This window comes from Orycteropus afer, unplaced genomic scaffold (genome assembly GCF_000298275.1).
Source record: "Orycteropus afer afer isolate SDZICR_OR568_19922 unplaced genomic scaffold, OryAfe1.0 scaffold00387, whole genome shotgun sequence".
Classification (NCBI taxonomy): Eukaryota; Metazoa; Chordata; class Mammalia; order Tubulidentata; family Orycteropodidae; genus Orycteropus; species Orycteropus afer.
In genome coordinates, this window is record NW_006921974.1 from 1,605,150 (window position 1) to 1,625,696 (window position 20,547).

Sequence of the window (20,547 nt, forward strand, 5' to 3'; positions counted from 1 at the left end):
AGCCAGAACCTGTGTAGGGCAGAAACCTGTCAGAGAAGGAAAACTCAAATATTTTCCACTGAAATGAGTGATAGAAAAGTGGTAAGACTATACCCTGTCAAAGGTGGAAAACTTGTAAGACTTGGAAAAACAAGGCAGTCCCATCAAACTCTGACTCTCACAGATTTCACTGTACTAGTGTTATAACTCTTGTCACACTATATTATAGTGACTTCTTTACTTGTCTCCACCACTAGACTACCAGTTAGTTCCCTGTTTTGAGAGAAGGTAAACATTGCAGAGGGGATTCAGGCTTTCTGTTGCTTATAGGTGGCATTTAAGCTGGTCTGTGATGTTTGCCTTCTCTCTTTGTCCCAGCCCTCCCCCTGGTGGAGGTGATAAGAAGCAGTGACTTGGTCACATGGCCAAAGATAAGAAAAAATAGCCTGGATAAACATCTGTCTCAAATCATTTTTAAAGAAAATGCAAAACTGGCTAATCAGTGTTGGGTGTAGGTGACCTGGCAGGAGCTGTCTTGCCATGTATTAGTTGGCAGACCCTGGTTTTAACCCCCAGAGCTATAGCTGGGAGTCAACACACTCATTTCTGATGGTCTGACAGAATGTCACACTACCGTCAAACAAATAGTCCAAGCCGAATGAGCTGGTAGAGATCTTCATCCTTGTTTTCTCCTCTGCCCGAAGCTGAGAAAAAAATCTGTTTACAGGAATGTTTGCCTTTGGATGTTTACATCCTAGAGCAAAGATCAAATACCATTCACACCTATATGATAGGTGTTCTCCCCCAAATGGTCACAGGGAGTGTCTTCGTTTCTATCCCAGAGTAGTATCCAGTTAACACTACTTCCTGTCCCAGTTGAAGACAACCCAGTCTTTGAATCAGTATATAGTTGCCTGTGGGAAGACTTGGGTCTTTGGAGTCAAGCAGCAAGTTTCTCAAGCACCCCTGTGTATATAGCTCCCTAGGTATGGTGACCCTAGGTATAGTCTGAGTTGGTCTGCCTAGACCTTGCCAGGCAGTTAAAAAAGAGTTAGATTAGCGGTTTGGTTGGGAGGAATCTCACCTCTGAAAACAACAAACTTTTAGAAAACATGATGGATTTATAATTACCATAGAAGTTCTCCTTCCAGACTATTGTGAATTTTATCAGTGCTTATGTTTACACTATAATGAGAGTCTAGCAGCAAGAATGGGTTTTTGTTTTTAAGCGGAGGAAAGGAAATGAATATAATCTATTTGTCACTAGGAGAGACTACCTTGAAAAAAATCAAACAGATTTAGACACATTGTCATTTTACACACATGTCAAAAGGCAAGGAAAGATGATCTGCTGTCTGAGGTGTCCATCTGGCTGTGTCCTGATTGAAGAAAAAGAATTCAGGTGCTACCAGGGGTAACATGAAATGGAACAGAAACAGAACTGGTAGAACTGGTCCCTTGAAGTCCTTAGGTTTCTATGTTCAGGGTAAAGATTACCCTACCCACAAAATGATCATTGATGACATCATTTATGATGCCCTTGCCCTTCAGCTGGCACTGCACAGGCACCTCTTGGTTCTTCACCACATCTGTGAAGTGCATTGCCACCAGGGGGGAGGTGTAGTTAACCTGTAGATGGAAGAACAATGGATTCTAAGTGTGGGGAAGGCAGGGAGGGTAGGGAGGGTGAGAGGGGGTAGGATGTATGCAGTTGGATATTCAGTGAAGGGTAGGTTAACCTCCACAAAGGGAAGTGAATAAATACCGGGATGTCAAGTCACAAATGGCTGAGCAACTGACATGTTCTCCCTGCCCTATGAAAACTAAGAAAGCACACATTTCTCTCCTAAGTCACTGTAGGGAAACCAATTCTGACTCAGCGTGATATGATTTTCTGACTATCAAACCATGAATCAAACCAGAACTAGTATTGATCGACTCCTTATGCTGCAGATGAATCCTTTCCTGCCTCCAAGGGTTCAAATGAGAGAAACATAGAAGTGTGATTATTTGGGCATAATTGAGTACAAAGGCAGTAATAATTTGTCTACTCCTGGCTCTGTCCTTAATTAGCTATGTGACCTTGGGCAAGTCACTTCCTCTCTTTGATCCCCAATTTTCCCATCTGTAAATTGAAAGAGTTAGACCAGACCATATCTGAGTACCTTTCCAGATTCGGAAAGAAGTGGTTGTAGTAGGAAGTAGTAGAGGGAACCCTTGGCTGTGACCAAAGGCCATTCACCACTCTGTTACTCCGTGCTGCTCCCCATAGATTCCAGAGCCTTTCTGTTTTCTCTGAGCCCTTTCTGACTGCAAGGACTGAAGGGATACAGGCATGATGATTGAGGGGGATATAGGCTTACGTGAGTCAGTTTGCCGTAGTAAGGGTAGTAGCGGAGGTCAAAAGAAGCCGACTCTGGGTAGTAATTGATGGATCGGATGTTGTTTTCATCACCTCTCTGTAAGCAAAAGCAGGGATATGTGGGGTGCAGGGTCACTCAGTGGGTTGGAGCCTGAGTTAATGGGCCTGTGCCCCAGGTGAAATCACTGTGTGGCCCACAGCCCAGAAAGATCCTGAAAGCACAGTGGAGCATGGTTCAGCCCAGAGGAGTGTTTCCAGGGAGACACTATGGATTGGCTTTTCAGTTCAAAGAATACTGAATAGAAAGCCTGGCTTGAGGAAGTCAAAGGTGCCCAGGATAGCTCTGTGCTATCTTTTCGGGGACCCAGACAGAAGGGTCCCAAAAGGCTTGTAATGTCTGGTGCCGCTCTAGAAAGAAGGCACACCCTTCCAGCACTCGTGCAAGGAATCATGCTGGGGCTGGCACTCAGTCTTGAGCTTTGGAGGTGAGGCAGGTATAAACTGGGACACGTTTCATAAATCTCCACGACTTGCACACCGCAGGCTCCGTTGTATTGGAAATCCAAGCAGGTGTGCAGGGACCTGATGCATAGGGATGCTGCCTCCAGTTGGCTCACCTAAACTCATGGCTCTGACCCCATTCTCTGTGGCCACCAATTACAGTATGCAGAGTCAGAAGGATAAGTAAGAGGGGTTCAGGTACCAGAAATGAAAAAACTGAACAGTGTCTTCTTATCACATCAGATCAGGCAGGGGGCTGCCCATTCTGCCTATGCATTAGGCTTCCCCTAAACAACAGAGGTCTTTGGTGGCAGGAGCTCTGGTGGTACAGTGGTTAAGGCATTCAGCTGCTAACCAGAAGGTCGGTGGTTCGTACTCACCAGCCACTCTGTAGAACGAAAACGAGGCAGTCTGCTTCTGTAAAGATTCCCAGCCTTGGAAACCCTATGGGGTGTTTCTACCCTACACTATAGGGCTGCTATGAATCGGAATCCACTCGATGGCAATGGGTTTGTTTTTTTGGTTTTAAGTGGCACAAATGGTTTGTGCTCAACTACTAACCTAAAGTTTGGCAGTTTGAACCCACACAGCAGTACAGCTGAAGAAAGGCCTGGAGATCTACTTCTATTACAATCACAGCCATTGAAAACCTTATGGAGCAGTTCTACTCTGTAACACATGGGGTTGCCTTGGGTCGGAATCAACTCAATGACAACGAGTTTGGTTTTTGGTTTTTTTGGGAGCTACTGAGGACAAATAGTGCATCATTACTAGCAAATTGCTCAGTAGGATCATGTAATTACTCCTGTCAATGTGTTTTAATCATTCTTAGTATAAACTGAGCTCTCCTTAATTTATTCTAATAGTATCTTCTTCTGCAAGAGAAAAGTAAGCACTTGATTCCCACAAGTGGGTATGAATTTGACCAGTATTGATCATTATAGAATATATGGAGGCTCTTAATATTTCTTTCAAATGAATAAAAAAAAGACAGTTCTCAGCAAGGTTTGATGTAAGCTGATAAATGAACAGTTTCCATTAGGGAAGTACAAGTGGGACTCTATCCAATTAAAATGCTAGTTTATGACTGAGTTGGTCTTCATGATTTGTTTATATACTCTTCTAAAAGGCTATGAAATGTGTTTCTTGTGCATGGCCTGTGGAATCAGTTCCACAAGTTTGCAGTCACATCTCACATGTGTGTATATTTACATGTACACACGTACATATAGGAAGAATGAATGTCCTTCCTATTGCGTTCACCCGGCAAACCCTGCCAGATCTTTCAAAATTCATATTCAGCATCACCACCTCCCAAGTGGAACTGACCTTTCTCTCTTCAGTGCTCACATTACACCTATCACAGCACCTGCAATACTTAATTGCCTTGATATCAGCGATCGAGTCTTCTTTTTCTCTGTACCCCTAACACTTAGCAAAGTGCCTGGCGTATAATAAATGATCAGTAAATGCTTGCCAAATGCAGAATATTGGCTGAATAAATGCTGCCTGCCTTTTGCTATTTTCGGGAGCTCTGGTGGTGTAGTGCCTAAGGCATTTATTTGACTGCTAACCAGAAAGCTGACGGTTCAAATGCACTAGCCACTCCTCAGAAGCAAGACTGGGTAATATACTTCCATAGAGGTTGTTGTTGTTGTTGTCATGTGCCATCGAGTCAAACCTGACTAATATACTTCCATAGAGGTACTGCCTGGAAAATCCAAGGAGGGGTCGCTATGAGTCAGAACTGACTCAACAACAGTGAGTTTTTTGAGTTTGCGGTTTTCTGATCTGCCACCATCAAGACTGGAATTTTGAGCTGTATTTCTAGTATTGGGAATGAATTTACCTAGCCTCACACGTTTGCAAGAAACTGTCCAGAGGTATGGGTGCAGCTGATGTCATCAAACAGGAGGAAGCTGCTGCCCATTTGAGAAGCAAACCCAAGATTTAGAGCTTTTTCCTACAAAGGAGCTATTTGGTGCAGATGAGATAGGAGTTAATGGTCCCTGGAAGGACAGTTAATTAGGATATTAATGGTGTTCTGTTTATACTTCTGTTGTAGTCTTTTGTTATTGCAACACCCAGTGCCAGTGGTCATTGCTGCAAAATGTGAAATTCCATTTTAAAAGCAGGGACTAATGATTCTAATGCAATCTATTTGTTTAGTTCAAAGAAACAAGTAATTAGAGCTAAAAGCAAAAGTGTAAACAGAATCCCAGTTAATGACTTGGTACATTGTTGTTCCTGGCTGTGGCCCTTGGCAAAAGGTTCAGTCTTCAGCCTTCACAGGTATAAATCATAACACACACACACACACACATTAAATGCTTTATGGAAATAAGGAGGCCTAAAAGCACTAAAGGGAGATCTCGTTATGAGATTAACCCTTCCCTTAACCCATAGCCAACCATCCATGTGTAGAGCATTTGGAAGAGGTGAACTACATTTTTGCATGAAACAGATACGCTAACAGTGCTTACCCAAAAGTCACTTTACCTGAACTTTGCAGGAAACCTTCACAGGATCTCCCAGCTCAGGACGAAAGCCTACAATCTATTAAAAGAAAACCAGTGTTTTTTCAAAAAAAATTAATTTGATGGTAAAACTGAGCTAAATTCCCCTTATGTCATGTTTCCTCAGGTATTAGCTTTGTCTATTTTGCCCTCCCCGGAAGTATTATAGACAGCAAAAACTGCAAAATACCCTCAGCGTTGTGCAGCTCGGCTTACGCATTGTGTTTGTGTCTGATATTCATATACAGTGGAAATTGCAGCAAGATAACCCTAAAGATGTAAAGAACTTTCTGATTTCTAGAGTGATATGGCTCTGTCAGACCCCTAAGGCATGGCAGGAGAGAAGGAAAAATACATATTTTATCACAGAAAAACTGCCTCTGGTCTCACCCAAAGCTGTGTTCAGGAAGAAGAGGGAATTACTGCTTGGTAAATTTGTCTGGTGGTTTGCATTACTGATGCTGTTGGCAAAAATGGCCACACTTGTGGTGTGTGAAGACAGAACTCAAGAGAAATAGAGCGGCCAGAACCCTCTTACTCAGCTCACCCACTTATCGTCACCAGAGTATCGAGGGCCCATGTACCCGGTTCATCTTTAGAAGGATGCAGGGCTGTCCGGTAGAGTAGCCAAAAGTAGGATCCTCCAGACCAGAACAGTTCTTCAGAAAGGAACGCTTAAATTGGCAGGCTTTCTTGTCCTCATCCTCATCGCCATCTTGGATGAAGTACTGCCCTGGTGGACAATCTATGTTCATTTCCTCTTGAAGACTGTCATTATAGCCTAAAGTGTATGTGAGTGGCAAATGGTCATGTTAGACAGGTGCTACAGTGGACAGGCATGTTTCCAGTAGTCTTACCCCCTTGGCTTCCTTTCTCCAGCCTGCTTGCACTCCTTTGAAATCCCACCCAGTCCATCCTGGCCCCTGGGACTTGGGATCAGGTAGCCAAGGCCCTTCATCAACAACATCCCTCCAGGAAGCTTTTCTGGCCAGTCATCTCAGCCCAGTTCCACTGCTGCCCCTTTGCTTCTCATTCCCTCATAACTTCTGGATATCCATCTCTGGGTCATTTTTTGGTTACTTGATAACTTTTCTCTATTTTCTATGATTTCTTTTCAGATATGGTAAACTGCTCACATGGGAATCTGCCTCTTCTACATCTGGGAGAGAAATAGGCACTTAGTAGGTAGGGTTTGGAAAAGGAAGTGAATCATGTCAAGGCACGGTATAAATAAGGAGGCTAAATTCTTGGGTTAAATGTCCTTAAGTTCAGCCTAGGAAACAGCTCACTTTGAGGTCAATGAGAGACACCTGAAGCAAGAGTGTGGGGGAAGTGTGTGTTGTGAAATGGGAGGAAGAAGGTTGAGAAGGAGAAGGGAAGAAGTCAGCTCCTTATTCTTTAGAGAAAGTGCACTTGAAAAGAGAAGCTTAGGTTGAAAGATAGAAACCAACGACAACCCCAGGATCTTCACTGAGAGGGTGAGGGAGTGGAATTTTGAACACCGGGGCAGGAAGCACCCAGGGCTAGTATCCCTTTACATTTGGTGGAATGTAACATGTATCCAAGGAGGGGGCTGAAAGTGGCTGTCCATGAGCTGATGCTTTGGGCTACCAGATGCCATAGAACTGGGCTTTGGAAATTACTTAATTATTCCCTATTTGGTTCTAAGTGATGAAGCCTAGTAAGCCCACTTAGACCTAACCCCTGTGGGTTTATGTTTCAAGTAGCTTGGTCTTACAGAGGAGACTGTGCACCTAAGACCCACCAGAGGCAAGGTTCTAAATGTACTGCTGGATCCTCATCTAGATAGGTTGAAGTTTGGTTTGATATTATTAAGAGGCAACTGGGAATTTTAAATCTATTCCACTTATGACTGTGCTATAATTTTTCCTCTGGCAAAGCTACATTCAGTTCAACCTTTTGTTTTAATCTTTTTTTCTTTTTAGAACAAGAACTATGCTCACATAATAACTTTCTAAATAGAAGCTGCAGTCACATACTCATTGTTTCTCTTGAGGTAGTTCCATTAAAAGTAATGTGACATGGGCATGACCCTTATTGCAAAATCCCAGTCCTCATGGGAATGAAACGGATACTCCAGGATGTCTATTTTGGAGACATGTTCCTTTTTAGTAGGAAGTATTATCTATATCTGGGAGCTAAAAATCCACTGCTTTTCCTAAATGCTCCTTCCCTCTTTAGGTCAGAATTGGTATTTTTCCATCTACCATCTTCTCATAGGGTTTTCCTAAGCATAGATTCTGGCAATATATTTGTAATAGCCCACAAGCATTTTGAAAGAAAATATTGTGCTGGCTATGATGTTAAAAATATTTATTTTTCCTTTTTTTCCACAAATGGAACAACATGGGCTCAGAAAGAATCTAGTCCCTTCATTTTACAGGCGAGGGATCTTGGAGCTCAGACTTACCCAAAATAATACAAGGAGCTCTGGTGGCACAGTGCCTAAGGCATTTGACGGGCGGTTCAAACCCACCAGCCAGCCACTCCATAGAAGGAAGACTGGGAAATCTACTTCCGTAAGGATTTGCCATCTCGGAAACCCAATGGGCGTCACTTTGAGTCAGAATTGACTCGATGGCAGTGGGTTTGGGTTTGGTCGCGTGGCAGGAGTCCCTGGGGGTTGCAAATGGTTAAGTGCTTGACTACTCACTGAAAGGTTGGCAGTTGAAACCCACCGAGAGGTGCCTCGGAAAAAAGGCCTGGTAATCTGCTTCCGAAAGGTCACAACTGTGAACAATCCCGTGGAGCAGTTCTACTCTGCACACATGGGGTCAGCATAAGTCAAATGGCAACAGCATAGGGTTATGTAAAGCAGTGCTTCTGAAGTTTCAGAATTCTTTCAAATCACCCATTGATCCTGTTAAAGTGTAGATCCTGATTCAGTAGTTCTGGGTGAGGCCTGAGAGTCTGCATTTCTAACAAGCTTCCTGGCAGTGTGCATGCTGTAGGTCCCTGGTTCACACTTTGAGTAGCAAGTGTGTCAAGAACATGGACTTGGGTCCTCATGCTGGTTCTGCTGGTGGGAGACTGATCAAGTTACTTCCTCTTTCTGAGCCTCAGCTCCTTCATTTGAAAAAAGGGCACTAGATAGACTCTACCATGAAGGGTTACAGTTAAATGACAAAATGTATACAATTTAAGTAACGCTTTTTGGCAGTGATGAGAGTGTTTACCTCCCAATTCAGTGCAGCCTCCACCACCCCCTCCCCCCTTCAGCTAGATCAGGCTAACCAAAATATTCTGTTTTTTTTCCCCCCACAAATAGTTGTGGCAATGCAAAGCCCACCAGGGCTTTTCTTTGATAACTTGATAAACACAGAACTTGTGCGCTTTGTGTTTTACATTACCAAAGCTGGTGGTGCAGTGGTTAAAACATTTGGCTGCTAGCCAAAAGGTCGGCAGTTCGAACGCACTAGCTGTTCCATGGGAGAAAGATGAGGCAGTATGTTTCCGTAAAGATTTATAGCCTTGGAAACCCTATGGGGGCAGTTCTACTCTGTCCTATAGGGTCGCTATGATTGGAATTGACAACATGGCAGCAGGGTTGGTTTCGTTGTGGGGGTTTTAATCTTCTACCTCAGTTTTCACCATGTGGAAGGCCCTCCTGTATAAACCATTTATTTATCCTTGTCACGGTATCTGATGAGACTACAGAGATAGGCATCTTGAAAACACTTGGGATCAAAATGCAGGAGTAACTACCACCAAAAGATTCGTCCCCTGACTCCCTTCTGGAATGGTTTTAAAGACACTTTCTCTCTCCTTCCAAGCTAGCCCATATCTAAGAAATAAATTCTCTTACCTTGAGAAAGTGTAGGAGGCAGGAAGCCTCCCTCCAGCGTTATTTTCATAATTAATCATTGCATGTACTTAGCAAACCTTTATCGAGACACTTGGATGTGCCCAAACCTTAACTAGGGACTGTAGGGTGTTCAAGAAGGGAAAGCAAGTACTTTGCCCCAAAGAGCTTATAGTCTTGCTGGAGAATTGGCTTGTATACTTTCAAGGCAACAAACTAGAGCAGTTTCTATTCCATCTACAGGTGCTGAGGGGATGCAAGGTAAGGAAAGACCATAACGGGCTGGGGTTAGTAAGGGTGGGATTTCTGGGCAAGGTGAGTTTTTGATTCCCTCCCATCACCTTCCCAAAGACCTTTCCACCATTCAGAGGAACTTACTTACCCTGGAGGAAGCCATTTAGGCTAATCACATAATGCTGCCAAGTGTCAGGTTCAGAAACGTTGAAGTTGAAGTTAAGGCTATGGGCGAAGGGTCTGATCATAACTCCTGGCAATGAAAACAGGTCTTGGATATATTAACCCATTCTTGGGATAATTTTTCTTTTTTTTGTATCGATTCCCATGAAACCATTTCCCCTCAGGCAATCAAAATGAAAAGGACCATAATTTGCCAAGTACCATTTTACTTTTACTCTTAATAATTGAATCCCTAAGTCATTCCTGGGAAGAGCCAGTTAATTGAGGATGAACATGCTGTGCAAGCAGGTATCTGTCCAGCAAGTTTTGACAATGCAGGACATTTGGGCACTCACCAGGAGGCTTCACCTTCTCAGTGAAGGTCGGCATGTAAGGACTGATGGTCAGAAGTAGCGTGTATGTGCAGACAGTTATCACAGCAGCCAGAGAGGCATAGAACAAGAAATAAATGACCAAGATCAGGCCTGCAGAGCAATCCAAAATGAGAGTGGTCAGTGCTTGCCAACAAGCCCTGCCTCCCCCCTCCCCCTAGCACTTGAACTCAGGAACCAGAACCAATCCAAACACATGAGAGGGCTTTTACAAAAATCTTATTCCCCAGATCCAGTATGTCCTTGCTCCTCGAGATTTCACCAATTTGGAATTGGTGAGAACTGTGTCAGGGGTCTGATTGCAGTTAACCTTTACAGCATCTGCGATGGAAGGGCTTGCTGAGCAAATGATGACCATGAACAAGATTACAGGGGAGTGGAGTTTAAAGTACTGCCGAGGGCAAATTGCTTACAAGTCCTCTGGGCAATGGTGGATGTCCCATGTACAAATCATTCTTTGCTATTCATTAAAGCAGGTGCCCTGAAGAGCCCTAGCAGCTTGGTGCCGGTGATTATATGTATTTGCCAGTGATGAAAACAGCATTTCTTTTCACCTAGTCTTGAATTCAAACTTTTGATTAATTTCCACTGAACTTGCTTCTAATCAAGGCAGAATGAGATTTGACCCTACTTATTTCAAACCTTATTCATCTTTAGCAAAAATTTAAGTGGTTCTGCGTTTCAAAAAGAACACTAACACACAGTAGGAAAGGGAAGGGAAGGAAACTGTATTTAATCGCTGCCGTTTGCTACCTTGGAGGTTGGGTAAGTTATAGAGCCTCACTGTACCTCCGAATCCTCATAGGAAAAATGGATATAAGTTTAGCAGTCACTTCATACCCTCATCTATATCTCTAATAGGATCTGAAATTAAGCCTTTCCTCACATCGTATACTGACTATACCACTTCCCAACGGTCTAATCTTGGACATTCATTTCACCTCTCTGGGCCTCAATTTCCTCATCTGTAAAATGAGGACTATAATAGTATTTATTTCTTAGGGTTGAATAATGCATAGAAATAGCATAGCATAGAGCCTGGCAGATAGTAAGTGGTCTAGCAATGGCAGTCATTGTCATTATTATCAACAATAGTATTGTTATTGCTAGAGGTCTAGAAGCAAGGATTCCCACTCAGTGGGCTTTTGTAAGACTAGGTTGGGCCCAGGATTAGTCAGTACTGAGGGAGGCGAGTATGTGTGAGATGGCTTCTGAGAGGCTCTTTTCAAGTTCTTCTCGGGGCCCTATCAGGCAACAATACCTGGCTCTGGCTCACAGCAGTGAACTGCAGATCTGACTCGAGTCAGGAACTAGAAGCCGGAACAAACCACATAACTTCACTGTACCCAAAACTGAATCGAAATATTAATTTTTAAATTGAACCATGAACCAAATAAAATTCACCAAAAAGGGAGGGGAGTCAAGGAGAGGTGGAGAAGCCCTTAATAATCCAACTGGAAATGGAACTGACCCGTTATGTTTTATCAGATGAACTAAAGCAGAACTGGAACATGAACGTATTGCTCCAATTCGAGTCCCTAGAGAAGAAACAACAGAGCCTATGTGCTTGTGATTTTTGGCTACTGCCCACTGGCTATCCTGGTGCTCTGTGTCTCCTCATCCATTCCAACTCCCCCATCCCCATCTTGGGAATGAAGCAACAGCTGGAGCCATTTTGGAGGACTGGAAGACTCAGTTTCATGGATGAAGGGAAAACAATGGAACAGAGGTATGTTTCACTGGAGACAGCTTCCTTCTTGCCCAGGATGTGTAGTCAGGAAGCCGTAGATGGGAGAATGGCACTTGCAACGAGTCCCCTCAGCCTTATCCAGGAAGGGGTGCCCTGGAGTCTGTGATGGGTTAACTACCTCAGGCAAAACCCAGCACTGTCTCCATTGTACCCATTGATCCCTCCAACCCTTCCTGCTCCAGATGTCCAAGTTTTATTCTGGTTCCTCTCGTAGGAAATCCAAGGTTCCATCCTGCAATACCCCACCTGGGCTTGGATAGACAACTAGTCACCAGTACTCCCATCTCTTCATTCCTCCCACCAAAGCACCCCATGAAGTCCTGGTATCTTGGTAAGAGAATGAACTTTAGGTATTCATCCAACCTGGGTTTGAATCCCAACACTGCCACTTATTAACTGTGTGACTTTAGACAAGTTACTTACCCTCTCTAAGCCTCAGTTTCTGCATCTGTAAAATGGGGATAATAATATTACTAGCTCATACGGTTCTTGTCAGTATCCAATAAAATAACATATAGGTCCTAAGAATAGGGGCTGCCCAGCTACCAAAGGGAAAGCAAAGAGTATAATAACTGGTGGGGGGAATGTGTTGGATACATCGATGTCCAAGCTGGGACAGAGTTATAGTAAAGTGCCCAAATGAGCAACAAGCTCTCAGGCAAGAGGGCAGAAATGCATGTGCTTGGTGATCTAGGCACTGACATCACTATTTACCTTTTGCCTAGGGGTAGCCCAACACCAGAAGCCTAAATTCCTGGACTCTCCTTAGACCTTCTACCCAGTGGCTTGGTCATAGCCTAGTGCACAGCGTCCCCACTGCCATATTCTTCCTGGACCCTGAATCTTCTCTCCCTCATTCCCACTTACTGCCCTACAGATTGTCCTCCACAGCAATTCAGATTAGTTCATCAGGAGAAGCTCCAATGGCTAGCTGTTAAGGGGTCAATGCAAGTCCCATAATTGCACTTGCATTTTCACAGGGCCTGTTTTCCTAGTCCTCTTTAGGCAAGGGAGAAACAGCTGTGCCCCCTTTGAAGCCCCAATGGGTGTCTAGCATTTGCCTGCAGCTTGCAGAATGTCAGAATGCCCCTTGAATGGTACATTTGTTCCAGTTGAGAGTTAGAAGGATGGGCAGGGATGGGTCTGGGAACTGAGGAGGAGTGAAAAGAGGTGGGTGTTGTTCAGAGCCCCACACCTGCTATTCTTAATTCCAGGAAGCAGGCTTAACTGTTTCACCCTTCCTCGGTGGAATTAGAAACACAAACCATAAGGGAGAGAATTCTCAGCCAAAGCGACCTTTAGAAGGCTTGACCATTAACTTCTAGACCCTTGGCACTATGTTGACTCTTATTTCATCCATAGTGCCCTCTATCGTTTTCCTTTTCCTGAGGATTGACTAAGTTCCTAACCAGAAGCTGCTCTTTTCCTGGGCTGTGCAGAGTGTGACAAGTGTGAATTTTACCACAGGCTAAATCTCCTGAGGAGAAGGCTCAGCATTAGTAGTTTAAGACGTGTGTAGGACCTTGGGAAGGGAGTGCCGGGAAATTTTGATAGAAAAGTGGTGGCAGCATGTCGTACAAAGAGGAAATGCAAAAGAATACAATTCTGCCATTGACCAAGCAACATGAGGCTCAGTCTTCATCTTTACCAATGATCCCCTTAAACATAATTCCTATGTGTCCACTACAGGATAGTGAAGCACCCACAAGTAGGGCCAAGGGTGGGCTTCCTGGCTCTCCTTTTCTGATGTTAGTAGGTGAACTGATGAGGCTTTATAATCCCTTGCCTGGGTTAGCAGGGAATTGAGTTTCATAGCCTAGAAATAGTCTTCTGCATGGTATTTTCAACTTGACAATTTTTAGCAACTTGTTGGAGCCTCACACTAATCCTGTGAGAAAGGCAAGACATGGATTATTTCCCTCATTTGGCAGGTGAGGAAACTGAGGCTCAGAGAGGGGAAATGATGGGCCCAAGATCACCTGGGTAGAAAGTGATAAGGCTAGGAGTTACAATAAAATCTGTGCTTTTGCAACTCATTCTCACTGCCTCTCTGCATTGCAACCAATATTGGGTCAAGTGGATTTCAGCCACACAATCGAATGCACCCACTTGGAGTTTGTTCTGATGGGCTCTGCCTGCAGTCCTGGCATTTCCCTAGGCACTTGTCCCTTTCGATGAGATGCTAAAAGAAGTTTGCAGACAAGCCCATCCAGCGTATGGTAAAGGAGCCCTGGACATCCAGCCAGAAGCCAAGGACACCCGACTGGGATATTGGGATGACTGGGACTTACTCCAACTCTGACCTGTTCGGGCCAGAGACATCCTTTGCTCCGGATCCCACAGGTATTCATTCATGAGCTGCAATTTCTGCCACCAGGTGTTGCCTGTTGGCTGACCCTGACCCTCTTCACCCTCTTCTTGCTCTTCCTTTTCTTCCTCCTCCAAATTGGGTACCCCAATCACCCGAGCCTCTTCCTCTGCTTCCTCCTCTTCATCTGCCAAGTAGTCCTGGTTCGCTTCATCCTGGTCATCCTGGAATAGTGACAAATCAAACCCCCTTTCTGAGAAAGATTTCCAACGGAGCATCCCACCAGCCAAAAATAAATGGAAAGGGAGTCAATATTTGGAGGCATTTCAAATTTCTACTTTTGCATAAAATACCCATTGCTACAGGGGCAGACTTTCCTTCTATTTGTTCTTTTTGAGGAAATCTCCTTTCTACAACCTATTTTGACTCACTGTTCTTTCCATAGAAGTGCAGGTTTTATTCTCAGTTTCAGGCATTTGGGCTCTTTCCCCAGGATTACTCATGTCACTACCCTGTCCTGGGGCTTTGACCTCTTGCTTCACTTTGCCTGGCCTGTCAGGACGGGCTGAGCTCAACACTGGAGGATGGAGTAGTTTTTAGACGCTTGTTTCCATTATGGAAACAAGTCTAAGCTGGTTTCTTCCTAACACCCAGTAAACTTTTAGCTGCCAGCCCTCATCATCCCAAGTTATGTTTAAAAATAGCCTGGGTCAAAAATCAAGAGGAGAGTCAAACTTCTATACCCTTCCTCAAAATTTAGACTGCCTTCCCCAAAGAAACAAGATATGGGGGATTATGTGCTGCTTCTCTGACCGTTGCCCTAGCTGGAAACTCAGCCTACTAAAGCTGGTTGGACAGACCACCTCAAGGGTTGGAACCCTAACAGATACTTCCTTAGTGTCCCCTGTACCCTGTGCAAAAAGCTGGGCATGTTGGAAGTGCTCACAAAATATTTGTTGGTTGACTGATCCCCACCATTACTTCACATGGAAACCATAACCTCTGAGTGGTTCTGTGAAATTTTAACAAAAGAAAGAAAAAGAAAAACCCAAACTTTATCAAGTGGTTTTTCAAATCCCTCCCAGTCACAGTCTGGACAGTTGGATCTTTGCTCTTTGGGGGTCTGCCAAGGCTCACTGCAGCAGCAGAAAATGAAGCCACCCTCCCTTATTTCTGCTGTCCAAGTCTGAAGAGTGGCAGGGCCTCTGCACCTGTTGGGGGCTGGATGTGTCAAATGATAGGACCAGGGGTTCTGTGCTGCCCTTTCCCTGCCTGATTCCTCAAAGGCCACTTAGAGGGCACTCTGCTAGAAATGCTGCATTCGGTGGGGGATTCAGTAAACTAGGGTGTTTAGAATCAGTAAAAGTGATACAGGGTGGCAAGGCTCTACTCTGCTGCTGAGTACCACCTAGCTCTCGCTTACAGGCACTCTTGAATTGTTCTCTAATTTGCTTAAATGTGCAGCTTCAAGTTTCACTTGTGCAGCTGAGGCCCAGAGAAGGAACATAATCTAGCCAAAGCCACACAGCAAGTTCACGACAGAGTTGACAATCTCAGAACCGCTATCTTTTGATACCATGGACAATGATTTTTTTTTTTTTTCTCAATCACATTGAGTACTAGTGCTTAGAGGTGGTTTAGCAGATTTTTGAAGCCCAACAATGTGTTAGGCTATGTTCCTAAGAGATTGGAGGGTCTTAGAGTCAAGGATTTCTGACTTTGACATGGAGTCAGAGTGTAAGGATTAAGAGAATAAACTCCAGTAGTCATTCTTGAAAGCATTAATAAATGTTCTTAAATCTCTTTTCCTTGTGTGTGAACCTGGGTACACATTTGACCTCCCAAACAATATTCTGAGCACCTAGAGGGCAAGGTATATATTTTCTAATTCCTTGATGGACCTCCATGGTGTGAAGTCCAGAGCTAAGGTCCAAGTGGGTACTGACCAAATGTCAATGATAACTGCCTGACTTAAAGCTCTGAGCCAGGATTCTGGGGAATGCTCTCATAGGGTTTGTGGCCCTGACCTCGGCAGTCATGTGGACTCTACAGGGTAGTCATCATGGCCCCAGAGAACCTACTGCAATTAAGAAGCTCAGAGAATTTGAAGTGTAACATTTCATCATGTAGTAATTCATATTGCCGTTATATTTCTGAACAACTTCAGTTTCTCTTTGTTGCCCATGCATGCCTGCCACCTCTGCTCCACAGAGAAGGCAGTTGGCCTTGGCCTCAGCCTGATCTTATTTGTAGAGATGAGCTCTCATGACAGCTCCATTAAAGATGGCTGTTGTACGAAGAATGAATCTTTTCAATGGTAATTTCCCCACAGCTCTCACATTGCCCGAGCCTTCCTTCAGCAACCCAAGTAACCCTTTTCGTCTCCCCTGATTCCAGGTACAGAGGAACCTTGTATCATGCAAGAAACACCTTCATACAAAGTTCCTTGTTAATTAAATCCTGTGTAAAATGCACTTTTCACACAACTATCTAATGAAATCCAGTAGGGAATCCTTTGGTAATGAGAATGTTTACCCTCAACATTCTGTTTCTGTCAGTTTCCTAAAGTGGCACTATTCTCATGTGATAGTGTATGTAAATGTGCTGGGATATGAAAGTGGGTGTGTGTTGGGGCCATCATATTGCCCTAAAAGGGAAGAGTCTAAAGCGTAGAGGGTGGCTCCATTTTGAGCAATCTAAATATACAAACAAACAATATGACCCAAAGGATAAATCTGTGTCCTGCATTGAGTAACACTCTGTAAACATTTGATTGGTTGGTTAATTTTAAAGGATAAATTAGCACACGATTATTATACACTACATCAAATCATTTCTTTTTGATTTGCTCAAGTATTCCCCATAAGAAGAAAGTTCCTCTGATGCATTTAAAACCAAGCCAGTTTACAAGAAATGAAATGATACACACTTCCGAAACATTCCATAGAAAAGAAGCCAAGTAAGAAATAGTTATATGCCCTACAGATTGTGACTAGTTTGAGAGCTAGTAGGGACTTTGGAGATGTCAAAAGAAAAGAGTCTACACATGGTAACTGGAAAGCTGAGGGAAGCCCTCTGTAGGTTGTTATGAGGTTAGAAGAATTCGTAGTTTCCTCTCTTGGCTGTTAATAGTCTTTACCTATCTCCCTGAGTATATAATCACTGAGGGATATTTCAGACTACACCACCACCACCAAAAGGTGTGTGGCATTAATTGATGATTTATAGCAAAGTAAATGCAAAGAGACCTTTGGATAAAGAAATCTGTATTGTATTCTGGAGGTAAGTGGTGATACCAAAGAGCTCTGTGTGTGCGTGTGTGTGTGTGTGTGTGTGTATTTATTGGGCAGGATGGGGTGGCTAGGGTGGCAGGCAGGATGGGACTGGATGAGGTAGATTGGGGGCCAGGAGTATTCATACTGCACAGTGTAATGGAAAGAGCACAAGACTAGAAGTAAGGGGACTTGCATTCTCGCTTTGGCTCCTCCACTAACTTGCAAGTAAGTCACCCTTGGGCCTTGAGCCCCAGAGATCTCCTTTACGGGATGAAAAGTTCTGAAGGGAGAATCCCTAGGAGTTCTACCAGCTTCTCGTATAAAGGATTCTATGATTATAGCTAGAGCTTGGAATTTATGCTTTAGAAAAAGAACAGCTGGGTTCCTAAGAAACTACCACCCAAAGAGACTGAGACAGCTGGGCAGGCAGTATCTTTCCTTTCCTTGTCCCCTCCCCTTCTCTCTTGCTTAAATTTGTTGCTATAAGAATGAAACCCCTACTCCCAGATTCCAAAAGTTCTGCTTAAAGTCTGGACTTCCAAGGAAAAGTTTTAGAAGGCTCTTCATTCTCTGGCATCTTCCCCTTCTCTTATCCTTATCTTTGCTTCCCAGGAAGAGGGGCTTCCTCGTTCCCTCCAACAATGTGGGGTGCTGGGAGCCATTGCTTCCTCTTGAAGCTTGGGCTTCCATAAACTTCACTGTTCCTGCTTAGCACAAGGAAAAGCAGCCATAAGCCCAGACCTACACGGCACCCAACCTACCCCACTAAAAAGGGACAGCAAAATGTTCTGCTCCCTGGGACTCACAAGTCTGTAGCGATAACCATGAGGAAAGGTAGGAGCCCTTCTGGACCGGAGTTGCCTTCTCATGGCTGCTCAGTGGGCAAAGACGCGGCCGAGGCAGACAAATGGGTGAGAGTTCTGGAACTTCTGCTGGTACAGGAGACACTGGCTACTGGGGACACTTGGCGCCTAGTAAAAGTGAACCCTCCTGGCATGAGCCCTTCCCCAAAATAATCTAACATGCCCATCTCTCATTGGTTGGCCCTTTCTCTGAATCAAGGGAAAGCCCTTATGGAAAAGCAAGCTCATCATTACAGAGAGGGGGTGATATTCTGGGTCACGAGGATGAGCGACTCACCCCCTCCTCCTTCATGTCTCTTTCCACACCCTGCCCTTCTCCAGCGCCTGAGATACAATGAGCCCAAGGAAAATATTAAGTTGTGTTCTTCTCAATTGTGAGTTGGTTATCAGTGTGTGCAGGGGGTAGGGCATAGGTGGGAGTTGGGGTGAGGAGAGATGGCTAGGAATAACTTGCTTTTTTCATACAGCTGACCTCATGCGAAAGGATCCAGGGTGTCAGGAAAGATTCCCTTTGCTCTTCGCCCCCCCTCCCCCACCAAGCCATCTACAACATTCCTGATCTGTGTCACTCTACAAGCATCTTAAAATGTGAATTTTGCTTTCTGATTTTAGAGGCTAGGACCACCCTTTACTCCCTCCACCCCCCAAAGAGGGTCTTGGACATCAAGAAGCCTTTTTCTAGCCCACATGTCAGAGTGGCCCATCAGTCACTGCCCCTCTCTCTCTCTCACACACACACACCCCTTGGAATCCTGGCCAAATTTCTGTAGTGGTTGAGATCTATATTTATCACTTAGCATCAGGGCAGGGAACAAGCCAGAACTTTGCAGTGTCAGTTTCCCAGACATATATAACTTCTGAAGCCAATGTGGGATACAACAAGAGAAAAATTAGTAGAAACAACCAAAATATTATATACCATGTTTGGTCTGTTTGGTCCACCCAACTATAGGCTGGGTGGCTAAGAGTTGTGACACTTCCTTCACAAATCACCCCCACCCTCGCATTACATCCAGGTGTCTGGGAATGTTGCACATGTTGAGATTCTGGGCATATTCACAACCAAGCGCAATAGCTTGGATAGGTAGATTTATTCATAATTCCAAGTCCAGGATATTCTGATGAAAACACTGTCAATTGTGATTAATTTTAAATAAGGCTCCCATTTACTGTAACATTACTAATCAGGACTCTTCCTTAACAGAATCTTTCCCCATACCCTTCCTTGAAGAGAAAGAGCCCACTTTGGATTTTAATAAAAGCAAAATGTACTCCAAGGGATAATCTGGCCTCAATAGATCTAGAGGTCTGTCCCTTACACCTTTTCTAAGCCAGTCATTACCGTGATTCCTGATATTAAGTATGAGAACCCTGAGGCCCTTGGAAATCTCAAAAAACAAAACAAAAAAGGATAGGTTAACTGGCTTTGCCTAACTAAGGCAGAAAAGAGACTGTGGTCATTTTAGCATCATTTCAAAAGACCAAGATGGGAGGACAAAAGGGACTTGGAGTGATGTCATGCAACTCTCAGGTAACCAAAAATTCCATTCTGCAGAATCTCCCATTCCTTAGGTTCTGGCTAACTGAGAGTTTGATATATACTTAATGCATTTGCGATGTATTTTTACTATAGCCCAGGCTGCCTTCTGGAATGCCAGCTGTTGGTTGGGATAAAATAACCAAATCCCATAGGACTTCAAAGACAGAAATCTGAATGAATTACACTCAAAAGACTCTAGTTAAAGGAGAAATCATTCCTGCCAATTTTGAGACAGAGCAAAGTGGAGCCAGAAGCAGTGGTCAGTGGGGCTGCAAGTGAAGCAGGGGCTACAGAGAGCAGAGAGGAGGGCGGTCCTTGGGCTCAGGTGTAATCAGCTCCTTCTCTAAACCTGGTGTTCTACTTGCCTGCTCCAGTAAAACCACATATTTGCTGACAATGGCGACTGGGAATGGAAACATTCTGGACTGAGTTCTCCTGTTCCCAAAGGAGAAAGAAATGGCAGCACCTTCCAGAGAATCTTTGACTTTACCACGAGATGGGCTAGTTTATGCCATCTGTTCTCGTGGGCCATTTCTACAATGATGGGCAGGGGTTCAGTGTGTCCCAGACCCATCAGGTAGCAATTGTGTACTCTCTCCACCCAGGGATTGACTAAATCCTCAGGGAGTCTCTGGGAAGCGGTGGTGTCACACAGGGGGTGCAGGGGATGCAGACTTCACTGAGTGACACAGTCAGGGGTGGTGACACCAAAATGACTGCTTAAACAATTTTTATGCACTGTTTTCAGCAGAAATTTTTTTTTTTATATAAAAATATCCCTATAGTTTGTTATAGAGGCTCTGGTAGCATAGTGCCTAAGGCACTTGACTGCTAACCAGAAG

At 44.2% G+C, this 20,547-nt stretch overlaps 1 protein-coding gene across 1 annotated transcript; it reads right to left on the bottom strand.

Annotated features, from left to right (window-relative positions):
- Positions 1–1,446: 1,446 nt before the first annotated feature.
- On the bottom strand, positions 1,447–18,171 carry ATP1B4 (ATPase Na+/K+ transporting family member beta 4). Its single transcript, XM_007953323.1, has 8 exons — positions 18,109–18,171; positions 14,023–14,251; positions 9,934–10,062; positions 9,564–9,668; positions 5,943–6,139; positions 5,342–5,398; positions 2,343–2,438; positions 1,447–1,608 (listed from the first exon to the last, which is right to left on the bottom strand). The coding sequence occupies exons 1-8, from the start codon at positions 18,169–18,171 to the stop codon at positions 1,447–1,449; spliced, it is 1,038 nt and encodes a 345-aa protein (XP_007951514.1).
- Between the last annotated feature and the right edge of the window lie 2,376 nt (positions 18,172–20,547).

Bases quoted from the DNA above. Each gene is read 5' to 3' on its own strand.
- ATP1B4 (XM_007953323.1), bottom strand. From the start codon at position 18,171: ATGAGAAGGCAACTCCGGTCCAGAAGGGCTCCTACCTTTCCTCATGGT. The intron at 9,669-9,933 runs GTGAGTGCCCAA...TTTCATTGCCAG, and splicing joins TGAGAAGGTGAAGCCTCCTG to GAGTTATGATCAGACCCTTC. The intron at 5,399-5,942 runs GTACATGGGCCC...TTCTTTTAATAG, and splicing joins TCCTTCTAAAGATGAACCGG to ATTGTAGGCTTTCGTCCTGA.